General features: G+C 39.9%; 1 protein-coding gene across 1 annotated transcript in view; it reads left to right on the top strand.

The window, feature by feature from the left end:
* dpys (dihydropyrimidinase) overlaps positions 1 to 7,363 on the top strand; it is a 54,789-nt gene extending 47,426 nt beyond the window's left edge. Inside the window, exons 7-9 of the mRNA XM_060824024.1 lie at positions 1,365 to 1,507; positions 3,236 to 3,443; positions 7,259 to 7,363. Coding sequence (XP_060680007.1) covers positions 1,365 to 1,507; positions 3,236 to 3,443; positions 7,259 to 7,363 — 456 coding nt within the window. The remainder of the gene's footprint in view (positions 1 to 1,364; positions 1,508 to 3,235; positions 3,444 to 7,258) is intronic.
* The last annotated feature ends 8,853 nt before the right edge of the window (positions 7,364 to 16,216 follow it).

Raw genomic sequence — 16,216 nt, 5'->3', positions numbered from 1 at the left:
ACAACGGATTAATGGGCACCGCACAACAATCAACAGACAGGAGTGTTCCCTCCCAGTTGGGGAACACTTCAGTGGTCCAGGACATTCGACCTCGGACCTTCGGGTGACCATCCCCCAAGGTGGACTTCAGGACAAGCAGCAGAGGAAAGTGGCTGAGCAGAGGCTGATAGCTAAATTCGGTACCCATAGGGAGGGCCTCAACCGGGACCTTGGGTTCGTGTCACATTACGGGTGACCACCATTGCACTTTATACAAACACACAGATAATCCTATACACACACACACACACACACACACACACACACACACACACACACACACACACACACACACACACACTTAGACACCCACACACACCCTTACAGACACACACACTCAAACATGCACCCCCTCATAGACCTAAGACACTCTGCACTCACTACACACACATACATACGCTTTCTCATACTCACAACCTCCAACCCAGACAGACAAAGACCCACATGCACATATATATTTTGTGAGGTGAATTTGTACTTGCAGAGTTACATTGTACTTTGCTCAAAAACTGCATGCATTCATGTACAACTCTGAGCTCAAAACTTGCATGAATTCATGTAAAACTCCGTTATCTCACTTTTTAGATTAGAATCAGTCTAAACATCATGGCATAGACAGAGAACACAGGGGGCCAACACCTTCAACATATTGTCTAGCTATCACCATTGTTAACAGCTAACCCGAGAATGCAACCTTTTAAAAAAAGGTTTTGTGATTTACACATGAAAGAAGTGAAACTATCACGGTATTCTAACAGATGAAAGGCTTAACAGACTCAATTTTTTTAATGTATAATTTCAGTTACATCACACTGTAAATTTTTGCTATAAATTCTGTGCGTTAGGATTGAGCCCTCCACTACCACCTGATGAAGGAGCGAAGCTCCGAAAGCTGGTGTGCTTCCAATTAAACCTGTTGGACTATAACCTGGTGTTGTGATTTTTAACTTTGTACACCCCAGTCCAACACCGGCATCTCCAAATCATGTTCCCAGATAATGAAGATATTTTTAAAAACTATATATTTAAAAATTTAATAAAACAGATTGTCTTATTCATACTCACATAAATTAGCAGCTGAGGGAATGGACACAAATGAGAAAGATGCCTCCACCAGTAACTCAGAGCAACCTTTCTGTTAGTTATGCATTATCAGCAGCTTAACACTGATTTTCTTGTTGGATTCTACATTCCAGACCTTGATCACTATCATATAACTGCCTGTGATAATATTCCATTACAGATGTATTGAAAGCGATCAAATTGTTAATTTTTGTGTTTTTATTTGGAGGACTGGCAAATAATCTGTGCCTTTTCTCTTTCAGCACAGTGGTAAAATGGATGAGAATAGGTTTGTGGCAGTGACCAGCACCAATGCAGCAAAGATCTTCAATCTATACCCTAAGAAGGGAATAATAGCCAAAGGCTCGGATGCTGACATTGTAATCTGGGACCCACATGCTGTTAGGTAAAGTGTTAAACAAGAGAAAAGCTACAATTCCCTTGTCTAGAGATATTTAAACATGAATTGGTGTCCACAATACCCATTTATGCCTAAAAAGGGTATAAAACCTCTCAATTCTGTAGTCAGGTAACCAATTCTGCACAGATGTTGGTTCCAGTGTTAAATTGGTATGGCCCATTTTTTAAAGTATTTGACGATAATAAACTGGGCTTAATGCCTGTTCAAGGGCTCCATGTAAAATCCAATTTCCCATGAGTGGGGCTCTTCACAGGCCCCAGCTCATTGACAAAAACTATTTTCACTTGAAATATTTGGCTGTTGTAGAAGTAAATATGAACCATAGTAAGTTGCAGCACAGAAGGCAGCTTATTGCTGAGTCAAAGAATTTCTGATCTTCTCATCTTGATTAGAAATCTGTGACCTCTGGTTATTGAACACTGATCCAAAGAATCAGCCCTTCTTTATCTAGTCCATAAAATCTCATCATCTTGAGATAAGTCACCACTTAACCTTCACCCTTTCAAGAAGAACAAGTGTAGGTTATTCAATCTTTCATTCCTGAAGACTGATGCCTGACAAACTTAAATGTTTGTGGAATCAATGGTTTCTTTCTGTACCCTTTCAAAAGTCTATGCACCATCCCTGAAGTGTGGTGCCCAGAATTGGTCACCATAGTAAGTCAGTCATTTATGAAGTTCCAGCATAATTGCTGCTATATTCTTTTTGTCTGTTTATGAACCCAAGTAGCCCACGTGTTGGTTTTTGTGAAAAATCCTCAATATATGTATCTATATTTGAGACAAATATTTCTCAATTGTAAACTTGTACAGTTTGATGCTAATTTTGATATACATCCAAGTTTCTTTTCATACTCCTGTTTTTTACTGACAATTTTGTCAACCTTTTTAAGAGCCAGCAGGGTTGGATAAGATTGCAGATTGAAGACTGGAAAGCTCAGAGACATAAGGAGGAGATAGGGAATGAGAAAGCCAAAATGTATCAGGGAAGAGATTAGTGAACAGAATAGAACATGATCAAGGTAGTTATGAGGGGAGTCAGGCCAGAATTGGAGCCTGGAGAAAAAGGCATAGATGAGCGCATAGGATGGGATTGGGCTGAGATGAGAGATTTTATCATATTAAAAAAAAGCTGTCTTGTTGATGATGAAGATTGAGTTAAAAATTTGAGGTCCATGCCAATAGAGGGGGAAAAAAAAGTCAGCTAGTAAACAGTGTGGATCCCTGAAACAAGAATGTAACTGATAAGAGTTTTTTAACATGCTCTGATGGTAATGGACCAGTTTCTTCCAGTGTTAAATTGGGGGAAATTGTGGCTTATACAAGACTGGATGTCATATAACCACTCAGACACCAGTTAGTAGAGGGATTAAAATGCGTGATAAAGAGTCAGTCTAGGTGATGTCGGTCAACATCTTTTGGATGTTACCAAGTGAAGCATGTTGATGAAGAAGAACAACGATCCAAGGCTGAATATATGAAGAACTCTGGGGAAGTATCAGTATACCGATGGGATTAATGATCATTGTTGGAGACAGTTTGTTTACGTTTTGATTGATTAGGTCACACAATAATGCAAAACTTCAAATTAATGACGCTCCCTTTTCAGCAATAATTAGCGAGTTACGTGGTTAGTCTATTGCTAACTCTTTGTATTTGATTTCTGTTTATTCATGGTGCAGTCATTTTTATTTAATCCTTTCATTACAAACAGAACTATTTCAGCCAAAACACATCACCAGGTAGTAGACTTCAACATTTTCGAAGGAATGGTGTGCCATGGGGTCCCTTTGGTTACTATTTCACGAGGTAAAGTGGTGTATGAAGATGGAACTTTGCTCGTTGTGCCAGGGAGTGGGAAATATATTCCTCGAAAACCCTTCGCAGACTATGTCTTCAAGAGAATCAAACAGCGTGATGAGGTAAGTGTCCATTCTAAACAAACATTCTTGCATGGGGTTGAAATCACTACCTGCCTTCTCGCTTGTGACTGAGTCATTTCCCAGATATTGTTTTTCCATTAATTTGCATATAGAGTCATAGAATAATACAGCATGAAAACAGACCCTTTGGTCCAACCTGTCCAGATATCTTGAACTGATGTTTAGATTCCCTCCAGTGCGGAAACAGGCCCTTCAGCCCAACAAGTCCTCCAAAGAGTAACCCACCCAGACCTATTCCACAATATTTACCCCTGACTAATGTACCTAAAACTACAAGCAATTTAGCATGGCCAATTCACCTAACCTGCACATCTTCAGACTCTGGGAGGAAACCCATGCAGACACAGGGAGAATGTGCAAACTCCAAAGAGACGGTTGCCTGACGTGGGAATCAAACCTGGGTTCCTGGCACTGTGAGGTAACAGTGCTAACCACTGAGCCACATGTCTGATCCAGTCCCACTTACCAGTGTTTGGCCCATATCCCTCTACAGGAGAAGGTGAGGACTGCAGATGCTGGAGATCATAGTCAAAACGTGTGATACCGGAAAAGCACAGCAGGTCAGGCGGCATCAGAAGAGCAGGAGAATCAACATTTTGGGCATAAGTCCTTCATTAGGAATGCCCCTCTATACCCTTCCTATTCATGTACCCATGTAACTGTGTCTGCCTCCACTACTTCTTTTTTCAGTTCATTCCACACGCACCACCCTCTGCATGAAAAAATTGTCCATTTTAAATCTTTCCCCTCTCACCTTAAACCTTACGCCCTCTGGTTTTGGACTCCCCTACCCTCATAAAAATACCTTGGTTTTTCACTTTATCCTTTCCCCACATAACTTTATAAACCTCTATAAAGGTAACTCCACAGTCTCTGTCCAGAGAGAAAAAACCCAGCCTTTTCAGCGTCTCAGTAGCTCAAACCCTCCAACTCTGGCAATATCCTTGTAAATCTTTTCTCAACCCTTTCCAAGTTGAACAACATTTTTTCCTACAAGGGAGACCAAAATTTATAGCAGTATTCTAAAAATGGCCTCACCAATGTCCTGCACAGTGCAAACATGATATCCCAAATTATTTTCTTAATGCACTGACCAATGAAGGCAAGCATTCCAAATGCTTTCTTTCACTATCCTATCTACCGGTGACTCCACTTTTAAGGAATTATGCATCTGCACTCCAAGGTTTCTTTGTTCAGCAATACTCTCCAGGACCCTATCATTAAGTGCCATAAGTCTTGCCCTGATTTGTTTAAGCAAAAAGCAACACCTCATATCTAAATTAAACTCTATTTGCCACCCTTAGCCTATTGGCTCATCTGACTAAGGCCCCGGTGCTCTCTGAGCTAACCTTAACTGTCCAGTATACCATGGTGTCATCTGCTAGCTAACAGGTTTATACTCTTGAGCCATCTTGAAGTTTTCATTCCTCTTTGAGTTAGTATAGCCTTTTCCCATTTGTATTAGTGGAAACTATTCAAGATGTATGGCTTCAGATTTGAAATTGATTGCTTCAGGCTATTTGGTAAAATTGTTTTAAGTGCTTGAGAAAGTAATCTGCGGTAAAATGAAGCATTGATTTTTGACTTCTGGACCCAAACTTTAGCAAGTTCAAGCGACTTGATCCGTTAGTTAAAATAACAGAAGAGTCCTGATTCCTGGTCTAAATGCAGTACTTATTGGTTTTCCTGGAGCAGAGGCAGATTGTATTTTGCACATCTCCAGTCTATGGATGTGGTGACATATTTAAAAGTGCTGTTGCCTTCAGTTAGAGGTATATTTTGTTGTTGTATCTGAATATTGATTCATGAGATTTATGAATTTGAGGAAAACCTGTTTAAACCTGTTTGAGTTCTTTGCAGAAGTCGAACAACCCTTTGGGAGTGTTAAGGGTAGACAGGAACGTGGTTAAAAAATAAAATAGTTCTGTTGAACAGTCAAGCCATTTAATTTCCATTCTGTTAAATTTTGGACGAAGAAATACCATGCTCTTTAAAACAAATCGATGTGCACAATTTTATTAGATATTTGTCAACATAAATGCATATTATCATTATAATCTTGGTCAGTGTTCCCTCTAATTTTCTTTCTGCACCAGAAGTCAGTGCCAAGACTGGCAACACGACTTGCCATCAGCAGAACCTTGGACCAAATGCATATATGTAATTTGAAGGGAATATTGGTTTTGTGTTTCGTGATTAATTCCACAACCTATTGTCATCACAACAGGAGGGTTATTGGAAAAGTTTCCATAGAGGGAGGAATAAAGTAAACACTGAGCATTCCCCCTTGATGGGTTTTGGGGGTGCAGGATGCAATGTGAAACACACATCCGATGCTCCTTCCTTTGTAGGCTGCTTCTTAACTGATGTGGTCCCAGCTTTTCTTCCTTTCCCCTGCCAGATGTTACATAATAGTTTTAAATAAATTGGGAATAGGGTGTCCAGTATCAAATTTGTTTGGGTTGATCATAAGCCAACAATTACCACACAGGGAAGAAGGGTGCAAAAATAAGCAACTTCTCATTAAAAATAAATCAGTTGAATCCTTGCCAAGATCTACTTTTCCAAACCTTCTTTATTTTTTTCATGTAGTTAGTAAATGAATAAACATTCTCCATGCTTCTATAAGAATGCTTGTGTTATATCACTGTTTGTCCAACTTAAACCTGAGAGCAGTGATTAGTAATAATTGAAAAAGTATGCATAAATGTAATTATTTTAAACTAATATTTTCCATTCTTATTGCTTTTGTCTACCTTTGGAGATTGGTTCTGTGAAATCTGATATTTTATTAACACCACATTTTAATCTGAACAGCAGTTCAACTGTGCTACGGTTAGTCACACCGTTCAATTGAGGAAGCCTGATATTTATTGTTTATTTATCCTGATGTAGGGTCTTGACCCAAAACATTGACTGCTCCACTTCCTGATGCTACCTGGCTTGCTGTGTTCTTTCAGCCTCCTGTTTGTCTATTTTGATGTTTATTATTTCTCAATAATTATACTTGCCAATGAGAGGAAGCATCAAGTCCTGCAGCACAATGTACATAATCAAGGCAATCATAAACATTATTGCTGTGATGGTCATATGCTTTCAAGCCTTACTGAAGATTGTCCTTCCAACCTGCTATATCTGTGCCTCACACTCCATCTTAAATGCTATAAGTTGAACATTAATCACAATGACTCTGCAAGAAAGTACATTTGTTTCAGCTTCCACTGCTAATTGGTACAGGGTGAATTTGTAGTTATTTTAAATCAACCTGCTCTGACATGTTGTGTCACATGCCTGGGCAAGTCAAGCTTGAATCCAGACCTCCTGATCCACAGGTAGGGGCACTGCCAACACACTACTAAAGTAGTCAGGGCAAGTTTGTAGGCTGCTTCTTAACTGATGTGTTGCTATCCAAGCACTTGCCAAAATTTATAAAAGACAAGTGCTAATATGGTGCTCAGTCAATTGGGACTGATTTAGGATGTTATCCCTTCACTTCTGGGGTTCAGTGGAAGTCTCATCTTCCTGCCAACTGTAAGCACACTATGTATACAAGTCGCATCAGAGCTGGTAATCCCAAAAGTTTAGCTCGGAATTGCAATGATGGCCATGGTGATTTTGATCCATTGGATTTGGGAGTGGTTGATGCAATTAAATAGTAGAGAATATTACACAGTGTGGCACTAATATCCTTTACTTTAGTGACCATAAAATTCCCCCTTTTGTTAAAGTTTTAAAAAGAGCAAGTATGCTACAATCCAAGTTGAACCAAATTAATCAGTGTTGTTAAAATACAGGTTTGTCTGCCTACAGCAGTACAGAGGGAGCCATACCAAGGAGAAGTAATGTCACCATCTCTAACTACCACATCCCACCATGGTGGAAAGCAGTCATGTCATTGAACATTTACCCTTTCCGGTATGTAGAACCCAGTTCTGGTTTGAAATGGTTAGTATGGTAATGCTCAAATATTCTTGATGTTCTTGAAGTTGTGAAAAAAAGTCACTCAGATACTTAATTCACACTGCTCTTAGCCAGGAACTTCTTACAACCACCAATGCTACAGTTTGGATCTTGCATTTATTTGAGGCATACAAAGGTTTGACAATCTTGCTAATTTAAAGGGCTGCGGTCATGAGTCGGCTCTATGCCTATGTGGAGCAGCTCTCAATGAATCAGGTCTCGTACTTATGTAAATATTTCTCATAACTCCAGATTAAGAAACTGATATATGCTGCAGAGATCTGGACCCAGTTCACACAAATTGTAACTTCAAGATCTGAGTAGAAGGGACGTCCTCTGGGAACTACAATGCTTTTTGAATTAGAATTAGGCTTGTCCATTAAATTTATTCAATGTCCATTGCACTCTGCAGTAGGGAATTCCACAAAGGCACAACCCTTTGAAAGAAAATTTCTCATCTGTTTTTTAAACCTTCCATCCCTTATCCTAAAACTATGATCTGTAATTCTAGATTGCCCTACATGAGGAAGCATTCTTTTTACAACTACTTTTGTCAGTCCACTTTAGCATCTTAAATACCTCAATTATATCTCCTCTGATTCTTCAGGATTCCAAATAAGAACAGAATAGAATCCTTAAAATGTGGAAACAGGCCGTTTGGCCCAACGAGTCCACACTGCCCCTCCGAAAAGCATCCCTCCCAGACTCATCTTTTCCCAGTATGGCTAACATTCCTGAACACTTCGGTTAATTTAGCCAATCCACCTAACTTGCACATGTTTGGAATGTGGGAAGAAAATAGGGAATCCAGTGGAAACCCACACAGATAGAGAATGTGCAGACTGCACACAGGCAATTTCCTGACAGTGAAATTGAACCTGGGTCCCTGGCACTCTGTGGGGGCAGTGCTAACCACTGAGCCACCATGCTGCCCATAAGCCAAACGTAGGCCTAAACAACTCAATTTTTCTTCATAAGACTAATCTCTTACCTCTGGGATCAATCTATCTAGTGAACTTACTCTGAACAATTGCAGCATTTCCCTACTTTTATATTCTATTCCTTTAGCAATAAATTCCAAAATTCTATTTGCGTTCCTCATTATCTGCTGTACCTGTTACTAGTTTTCTGTGATTCATGTCACAAGGACACATAAATCCTTGTTGTGGTTCTGCTCGCCGAGCTGGAAGTTTTTGCTGCAAACGTTTCGTTCCCTGGCTAGGGAACCTCATCAGTGCTGTTGGAGCCTCGTGTGAAGCGCTGCTTTGATGTTTCTTCCGGTATTTAGCCAGGGAACGAAACGTTTGCAGCAAAAACTTCCAGCTCGGCGAGCAGAACCACAACAACGGACACCCGAGCTACAAATCTTCAATCAGATTTTAAACACATAAATCCCTCTGCACTGTAAAGTTTCTCTCTATTTAGATAAGAGACTACCTTTCTATTCCTCTGATCAAAATGGATAACCTCATGCTTATCCATGTTAAACTTGGTGTGCCAAATTTTGGCCATTCATGTAACTAATCCTTATCAATACAATACAATACAGCTCGGGAACTGACGCTTCTGTCCTGCATGCATTCCTAGTACTTATTTAGATCTACTACTTATTATCCATATACTGTTTCTAACCCTCTGTTTACGTCCAATTCATGTGTCTATCAAGATACACCTTAAACATTCCTAACATGCTTACTTTCACCACCTCCACTGCTCGTGTGTTCCAGGAAAAACTTTCCCCTCACTCCTCCCCTAAACCTTCTCCCTCTCACTTTAAATCTGTGCCTTCTTGTAGTTGACTTTTCAACCCTGGGAAAAAGCCTCTGACTATCCATCCTATCGATGCCTATAGTAAATTTTACAAACCTTTATCAAGTCATCATTCAGCCTCCAACTCTCCAGTGAAAACAATTGGAGTCCATACAACCAAAACCCTCCAGACCAGACAACATCCTGGTAAACTGTCTGTACCCACTCCAAAGCATTCATGTCCTTCTACATCGTTTTGACCAAAACTGCATGCAGTGTTCCAAATGTGGCCTGACTGAGGTTTTATACAACTGTAACATAACCTTCGAACTTCTAATATTTGATGTCCTTGCAATGGGTCAATATGCTGTATACTTTCTTGACTAATCTATCCATCCGTGATGCCACTTTTCAGGGTTCTGTGGACCTGTACACCCGGATCATTCGATAATGTAAATATTAAGAGTTCTCCCATTTACTGTATAATTTGCACCTGAATTTGGTATCCAAAATAGATCATCTTGCATTTATCTAGATTAAACGTTATCTACTATTTCTCTGCCCAAATCTGCAATCAATATCCTGCTGTATATTTTAACAATCCTCCTCATGATCTGCAACTCTACTAATTTTGGTGTCATCCGCAAACTTACTAATCAGACCACCTACATTTTCCTCCAAATCATTCATTTATATCAATTTGTAAATTTCTTTGTTGCTTCATTACAAGTATTTACCCAATGTGCTGTATACCTTCTTGACCAACTTATCCATCCGTGATGCCACTTTCAGGGATCTGTGGACCTGTACATCCGGGTCCTTCTATAATGTAAATTATACTTGCCAATGAGAGGAAGCATCAAGTCCTGCAGCATAATATACATTATCAACGCAATCATAAACATTATTGCTGTGATGGTCATATGCTTTCAGGCCTTATTGAAGGTTGTCCTTCCAACCTACTATATTTGTGCCTCACACTCCATCTTAAATGCTATAAGTTGAACATTAATCACAATGACTCTGCAAGAAAGTACATTTGTTTCAGCTTCCATTACTAACTTGGTACAGGGTGAATTTGTAGTTATTTCCCATTCTCCCATTTAATGTATAATTTGCACCTGAATTTGACCTACATGCAGAGTGATCTATGGGCAAGCTTTAGAAATCAGGGATGATTTTAATGTATTCAGAAAATATTTCATTTTATATAAGTTATCGTACAGGCTAAATAGAATGCTGATTGTATAAGAAATCAAAAAGTTATTCTGTTGCTTGTTCTCCCCAGGAACGCCTGTTATAAAGAATCCTCAGAACTGGCAGAGAAGATACGACACTGCACTCAGTGAAAGTTATACTACTTTTGTGTGACTTGTTTAATTGGAAGAGGTCATGCTGACAGAATTTTATTACATGAGAATACTTATAAGACTCATATCAACTTTAAATAGATTGTTGCATATTTTATCAGAATGATAAGAGTGGATGTAAAGGATAAATTCTGAGGGGAAATCCAACAAAGTGGATCATAATCTCTTTAAATCTTAGATTGACTCAAGGAACTGAATGATCTACTCCTCTATTTCTTAAGCATGATGCAAGGTAGTGAAGCTAGAGATGCATTAAAAAAAACATTTTTAAAGTCAAACTATACAGAAATTGGGCCAGAATTTTCTGGAGTTGATAATTTCCTATTGTGCCTTATTATTTAGTCTCTTGCCTGGATGAGTGCTTTCCAACAATCACCCAAGACAAAACAGCCTGCTTGATTAGCACCTCCTAACAACACCTTCAATATGTACTCCTTTTAGCGCTAACGGTGAATTATCATTTACAAGACACACAACTCACCAAAGCTCCTTCATTTGCACCTTCAAACTGTACTCCTTGGGCAGGACTTAGCAGATGCATCAGAACTATTACCTGCAAGTTCCCCTCAAAGTGAGACACTATCCTGACTTGACACTGAGCTTGATGTTACATGGCCTACTACATGATTTTTGAGAGGCAGGGCATGTAAAGTAGAGTGATGTCCAAACCACCACCTTTCCACTCACCAAGACCCAAAATATCGATTCTTCTGCTCCACGGATGCTGCCTGACCCGCTGTGCTTTTCCAGTGCAGGTCTCCAGCAGCTGCAATCTTCACTTTGTCCATAATGTGGGGTGGGTAGGTGCAGAAATTAGTAGAAATTAATTTATACTTTAATAATTAAGAGTCAGATGAATTCATTAAAAGCCCAATATTACACTGCCCATACCATAATTTAGAGGAGAGTTGGGGCAGGCAATCATTTTGGAAGATTTTTTTTAAAAACTGATAAGAAGGAAGGAGATTTACATCCTTGGAGGGTGTTCTTGCCCCTCAGGGACACCCCCTTCAGAAGATGGTATACTATTCTCTCTCATCTTTAAACCCCCATCCCACAGTAGTAAAAAAAAATCTGTTCACAAATTTCCCTCACTTTATAGGCCTGCCTGCAGACCTGGCAGTGTTTAGCATTACTAGGACTGTTGGAGCTATCAGCTAATTAGTTTGGCAAGTTCCAGAGAGTGGACCTCTTGTCGGCCTCTCCACAGCATGTTGTGGATGCTAGACAATGTCTGCTGAGGTTATGGGGGAGACAAACTCTGTATCACAGTGAAAAAATAGCCACTATCTTAAAAATCTAAAATACATCAATTGCATTGCAGTTCAACAAAATAGCCAATCATTGTCTTCTCCAGGGTAATTGTGGATGGGTAAGTCAGCAACACAGATATCCCATAAAAAGTATTAAAAAGAAATCTGTCACTTTTACTCTAGGCACAACATATTACATCCAACACAAAACATAATGTGTTAACAGTAGTTTGTGGAATTTAAGCCACTGTTACATTAAGTACTCAACTTCTTCCTGACTGCCAGCCTTGTGAATCTCTGAAGGATTAGTTTGAGTTGCAACTTGTAGAGAGATAATTGGACAAACTGAACTGGTAATGTCCTCACATGATATGAAACATTAATTGCTACTCAGAGATGGGGTTGAAATGTGAGAGAGAATGGTGTACCGTCTTCTAAGGGGGGGTATCCCTGAGGGACAAAAACATCCTCCAAAGATATAAATCTCCTTCCTTCCTGTCAGTTTTTAAAAAGAATTAAATCCAATTAATGTTTACATGACTCATGTTATAACATCATAGAAGAAAGTGAGAACTGCAGATGCTGGAGGTCAAAGTTGAGAATATGGTGCTGGAAAAGCACAGCAGGTCAGGCAGCATCCGAGGAGCAGGAGAATCGACATTTCAGGCATAAGCCCCTTATCAGGAATGAGGCTTGTGGGCCGGGGGGACTGAGAGATAAATTGGGGGGGGGGGGGGGTGTAAGTCGCTGAGAATGTGATAGGGGTGAGGGGAAGGTGATAGGTCAGAGAGGAGGGTGGAGCGGATAGCTGGGAAAGATGATGGGCAGGTCAGGAGGACAGCACCTGACCTCTCATCTATAACTATAGAATTCCTAGAGTGTGCAAGGAGGCCTTTCGATCTAGCAAGTCCATACTGACGCACAATCTTAACTTAGAAATGTGCATGCTGTTCTAGTGGAGATAATCTCAATGATCCCTAGAGTCTTGCATATAAATAAATACTCTGTGCATTGAGAGTGCAACTAGTATTTTTCTTTGCATCGATAAACAGGTATGCAAATTTACACAACACATATCTGAGTAGTCTGTTACCTCATGGGGCTTTTTTTGTCTAAATTTAATGTGAAAATGTAAATGACTAGTTAAGAACACATAAATCAACAGGGAAGTAATTCAACCTGTGACTTTTTTCTTCTCTTTATAGCCGAGTATCATACCATGCAGTATGTTCCCCACAGAACTACCAGTGAAGGTGGTTCTTAATTTGTGATGTATCTAAATAGGTTAAAAAAAACTGTTTTAATTCAGATTTGTTCTTGTTCACAAATGTATACCTTAATTGATAAAACCCCATGATAAACCTAACAAGGAGTTTAAATTCTGGCACATAGCCTAGCTGTTCTCCATTACCTTGGAGCTTTTTTGGTTAAGGGGATTTATCAATACGATTGTTAGAAATACTACAATGACTGCAGCTTTCTGTATTTAAAATAGAATGTATCATCTGTATACTCTGCAGCTTAGTGATCGCAAAGTAAAATTATCAAACTGAAATCGTTAACTTATCTCAAGTGCCTTATGTGGTTTAATTTTATCAAAATCTGGGACTATGTTTGGTGAACTTAAAATATCAATAACGATCTTAAAAGTGCACAAAAGCTTACTTTGGCTGTCCTTGCTTTTATTTTTGTAATCACATTATGTGGTAAACTTAACAAATCAAATTTATAGAACATAGAACAGTACAGCACAAAATAGGCCCTTCAGCCCACAATGTTGTGCTGACCATTGATCCTCATGTATGCACCCTTAAATTTCTGTGACCATATGCATGTCCTGCAGTCTCTTAAATGTCCCCAATGACCTTGCTTCCACAACTGCTGCTGGCATTCCATGGTCTCACAATTCTGTGTAAAGAACCCGCCTCTGACATCCCTTCTATACTTTCCTCCAACCAACTTAAAACTATGATCTCTCATGTTAGCCATTACTGCCCTGGGAAATAGTTCTCTGGCTATCGACTCTATCTATGCCTCTCATTATCTTGTATACCTCAATTAGGTTCCCTCTCCTCCTGTTCTCCAATGATAAAAGTCCAAGCTCAGTCAACCTTTCTCCATAAAATAAGCCCTCCAGTCCAGGCAGCATCCTGGTAAACCTCCTCTGAACCATCTCCAAAGCATCCACATCTTTCCTGTAATAGGGCGACCAGAACTGGACACAGTATTCCAAGTGCGGTCTAACCAAAGTTTTATAGAACTGCAACAAGATCTCACGACTCTTAAACTCAATCCCCCTGTTAATGAAAGCCAAAACACCATATGTTTTCTTAACAACCCTGTCCATTTTAAGGGATCTATGTACCTGCACTCCAAGATCCCTCTGTTCCTCCAAACTGCCAAGAATCCTATCCTTAATCCTGTACTCAGCTTTCAAATTCAACCTTCCAAAATGCATCACCTCGCATTTATCCAGGTTGAACTCCATCTATCACCTCTCAGTCCATCTCTGCATCCTGTCAATGTCCCACTGCAGCCTACAACATCCCCCATACTGTCAACAACACCTTCAACCTTTGTGTCATCTGCAAACTTGCCTATCCCCTCATCCAAGTCATTAATAAAAATAACAAACAGTAGAGGCCCAAGGACAGAGCCCTGTGGAACAACACTCGCCATTGACTTCCAGGCAGAATAATTTCCTTCTACTCGCTATCTTCTGTTGGCCAACCAATTCTGTATCCAGACAGCTAAGTTCCCCTGTATCCCATTCCTCCTGACTTTTGAATGAGTCTATCATAGGGAACCTTATCAAATGCCTTGCTGAAGTCCACATACACCACATCCACAGCTTGACCCTCATCAACTTTTCTAGTCACATCCTCAAAAGCCGTGTTGACTGCATTTAATCAAGCCATACTCTTCCAGATGGTCAAATCCCATCCCTCCGAATCCTTTCTAGCATCTTGCAGACGACAGACGTGAGACTTATTGGTCTGTAATTGCCGGGGATTTCCCTATTTCCTTTCTTGAAGAGAGAAATTACATTTGTCTCTCTCCAGTCCTCAGATACGATTCCAGTGGAGAGCGAGGTTGCAAAGATCTTCGCAAGTGGCAAAACAATCGCATTTCTCGTTTCCTAAAGCAGCCGAGGACAAATCTGGTCCGGGCCTGGCGACTTGTCAATCTTAATGTTTGACACAATTTTCAGCACATCAGCTTCCTCTATCACACCTGCTATTCACAAGTTTCATTCACGACAAAGTTTGTTTCTTTTGTAAACAATTCAGGTGTCTTTCTAATGTTGTAGCTGCAACAGCCTTCACCACTTTCTTTGCAGCTCATTCCATACATGCACCACCTCTGTGTGAAAATATATTTTAGATCCCTTATATATATTTCCTGTCTCATCTCAAACCTATATCCTCTAATTTTGGCTATTCACCCTCTCCAGGGAACATAGCCCCAGCCTTTCCTTATTGTTCAAACCCTCCTATTCTGGCAAAATTTCAAAAGTGGCCTGATCAATGTCCTTACAGACACAACATGACATCCCAACTCCTATACTCAATGCACTGACAAATAAGGGCAAGTGTACCAAACACCTTCTTCATTACCCTGACTACCTTGTGACTCTATCTTCAAAGAATGATGAACCTGCACCCTCTCTGTTTGGCAACACTGTCTTGGAATCTACCATTATGTGTTAAAGTCGTGCTCTGATTTGCCTTACCAAAATGCAACACCTCACATTTTTAAAAATTAAGCCCTATCTGCACTCTGGGGTCCATCTGATTAAGGTCCTGCTGTACTGTGAGATAACCTTCTTCATTACCCACTGCACCACTAATTTTGATGTCACCTGCAAACTTACTAACCATTTCTCCCATATTCACATTCAAATCATTTTTATAAAAACAAAAAACAATTTAAAAAGTTGTTTCTGACTGCTTCAACTGACACTGACCACAAATAGAAACTGCACAAAGGAAACACAAGGTGGACAGTTCAAAAGGTCACTGTTCTGGTACTGGCGGCTGGGTGTTGGAGCTCAACAGGAGGAGAGAGGCCCTCAAAAAACAGTCTTGAAGGGATTGAAAAATTAGGTAGGGAAAATTCTGAAGTCTGATCTTAAGGACACTACAGTTGTGATGTAAAACGTTCATTGCCATCCCACAGCCACCACAACAATAATCTCTTTCAATGTTCAGTACACTCATCATTTAGAACATCGAACAGCATGGGACACTGCACTTTAGCCTACCTACTATGTCTGTGCTGACCACAACAATATTTTAAACAAATTCCATCTGCCTGCACATTGTCTGTATCCCTATATTTCCTGCCTGCTCATGTGTCTGTCTAAATGCATCTTAAATGTTACAATCATATCTGCTTCTACCACCTCCCTTGGCAACAT

The sequence above is a fragment of the Hemiscyllium ocellatum genome, chromosome 4, assembly GCF_020745735.1.
Source record: "Hemiscyllium ocellatum isolate sHemOce1 chromosome 4, sHemOce1.pat.X.cur, whole genome shotgun sequence".
NCBI classification, from domain to species: Eukaryota; Metazoa; Chordata; class Chondrichthyes; order Orectolobiformes; family Hemiscylliidae; genus Hemiscyllium; species Hemiscyllium ocellatum.
This window is presented reverse-complemented; position numbering and strand designations above follow the sequence as displayed.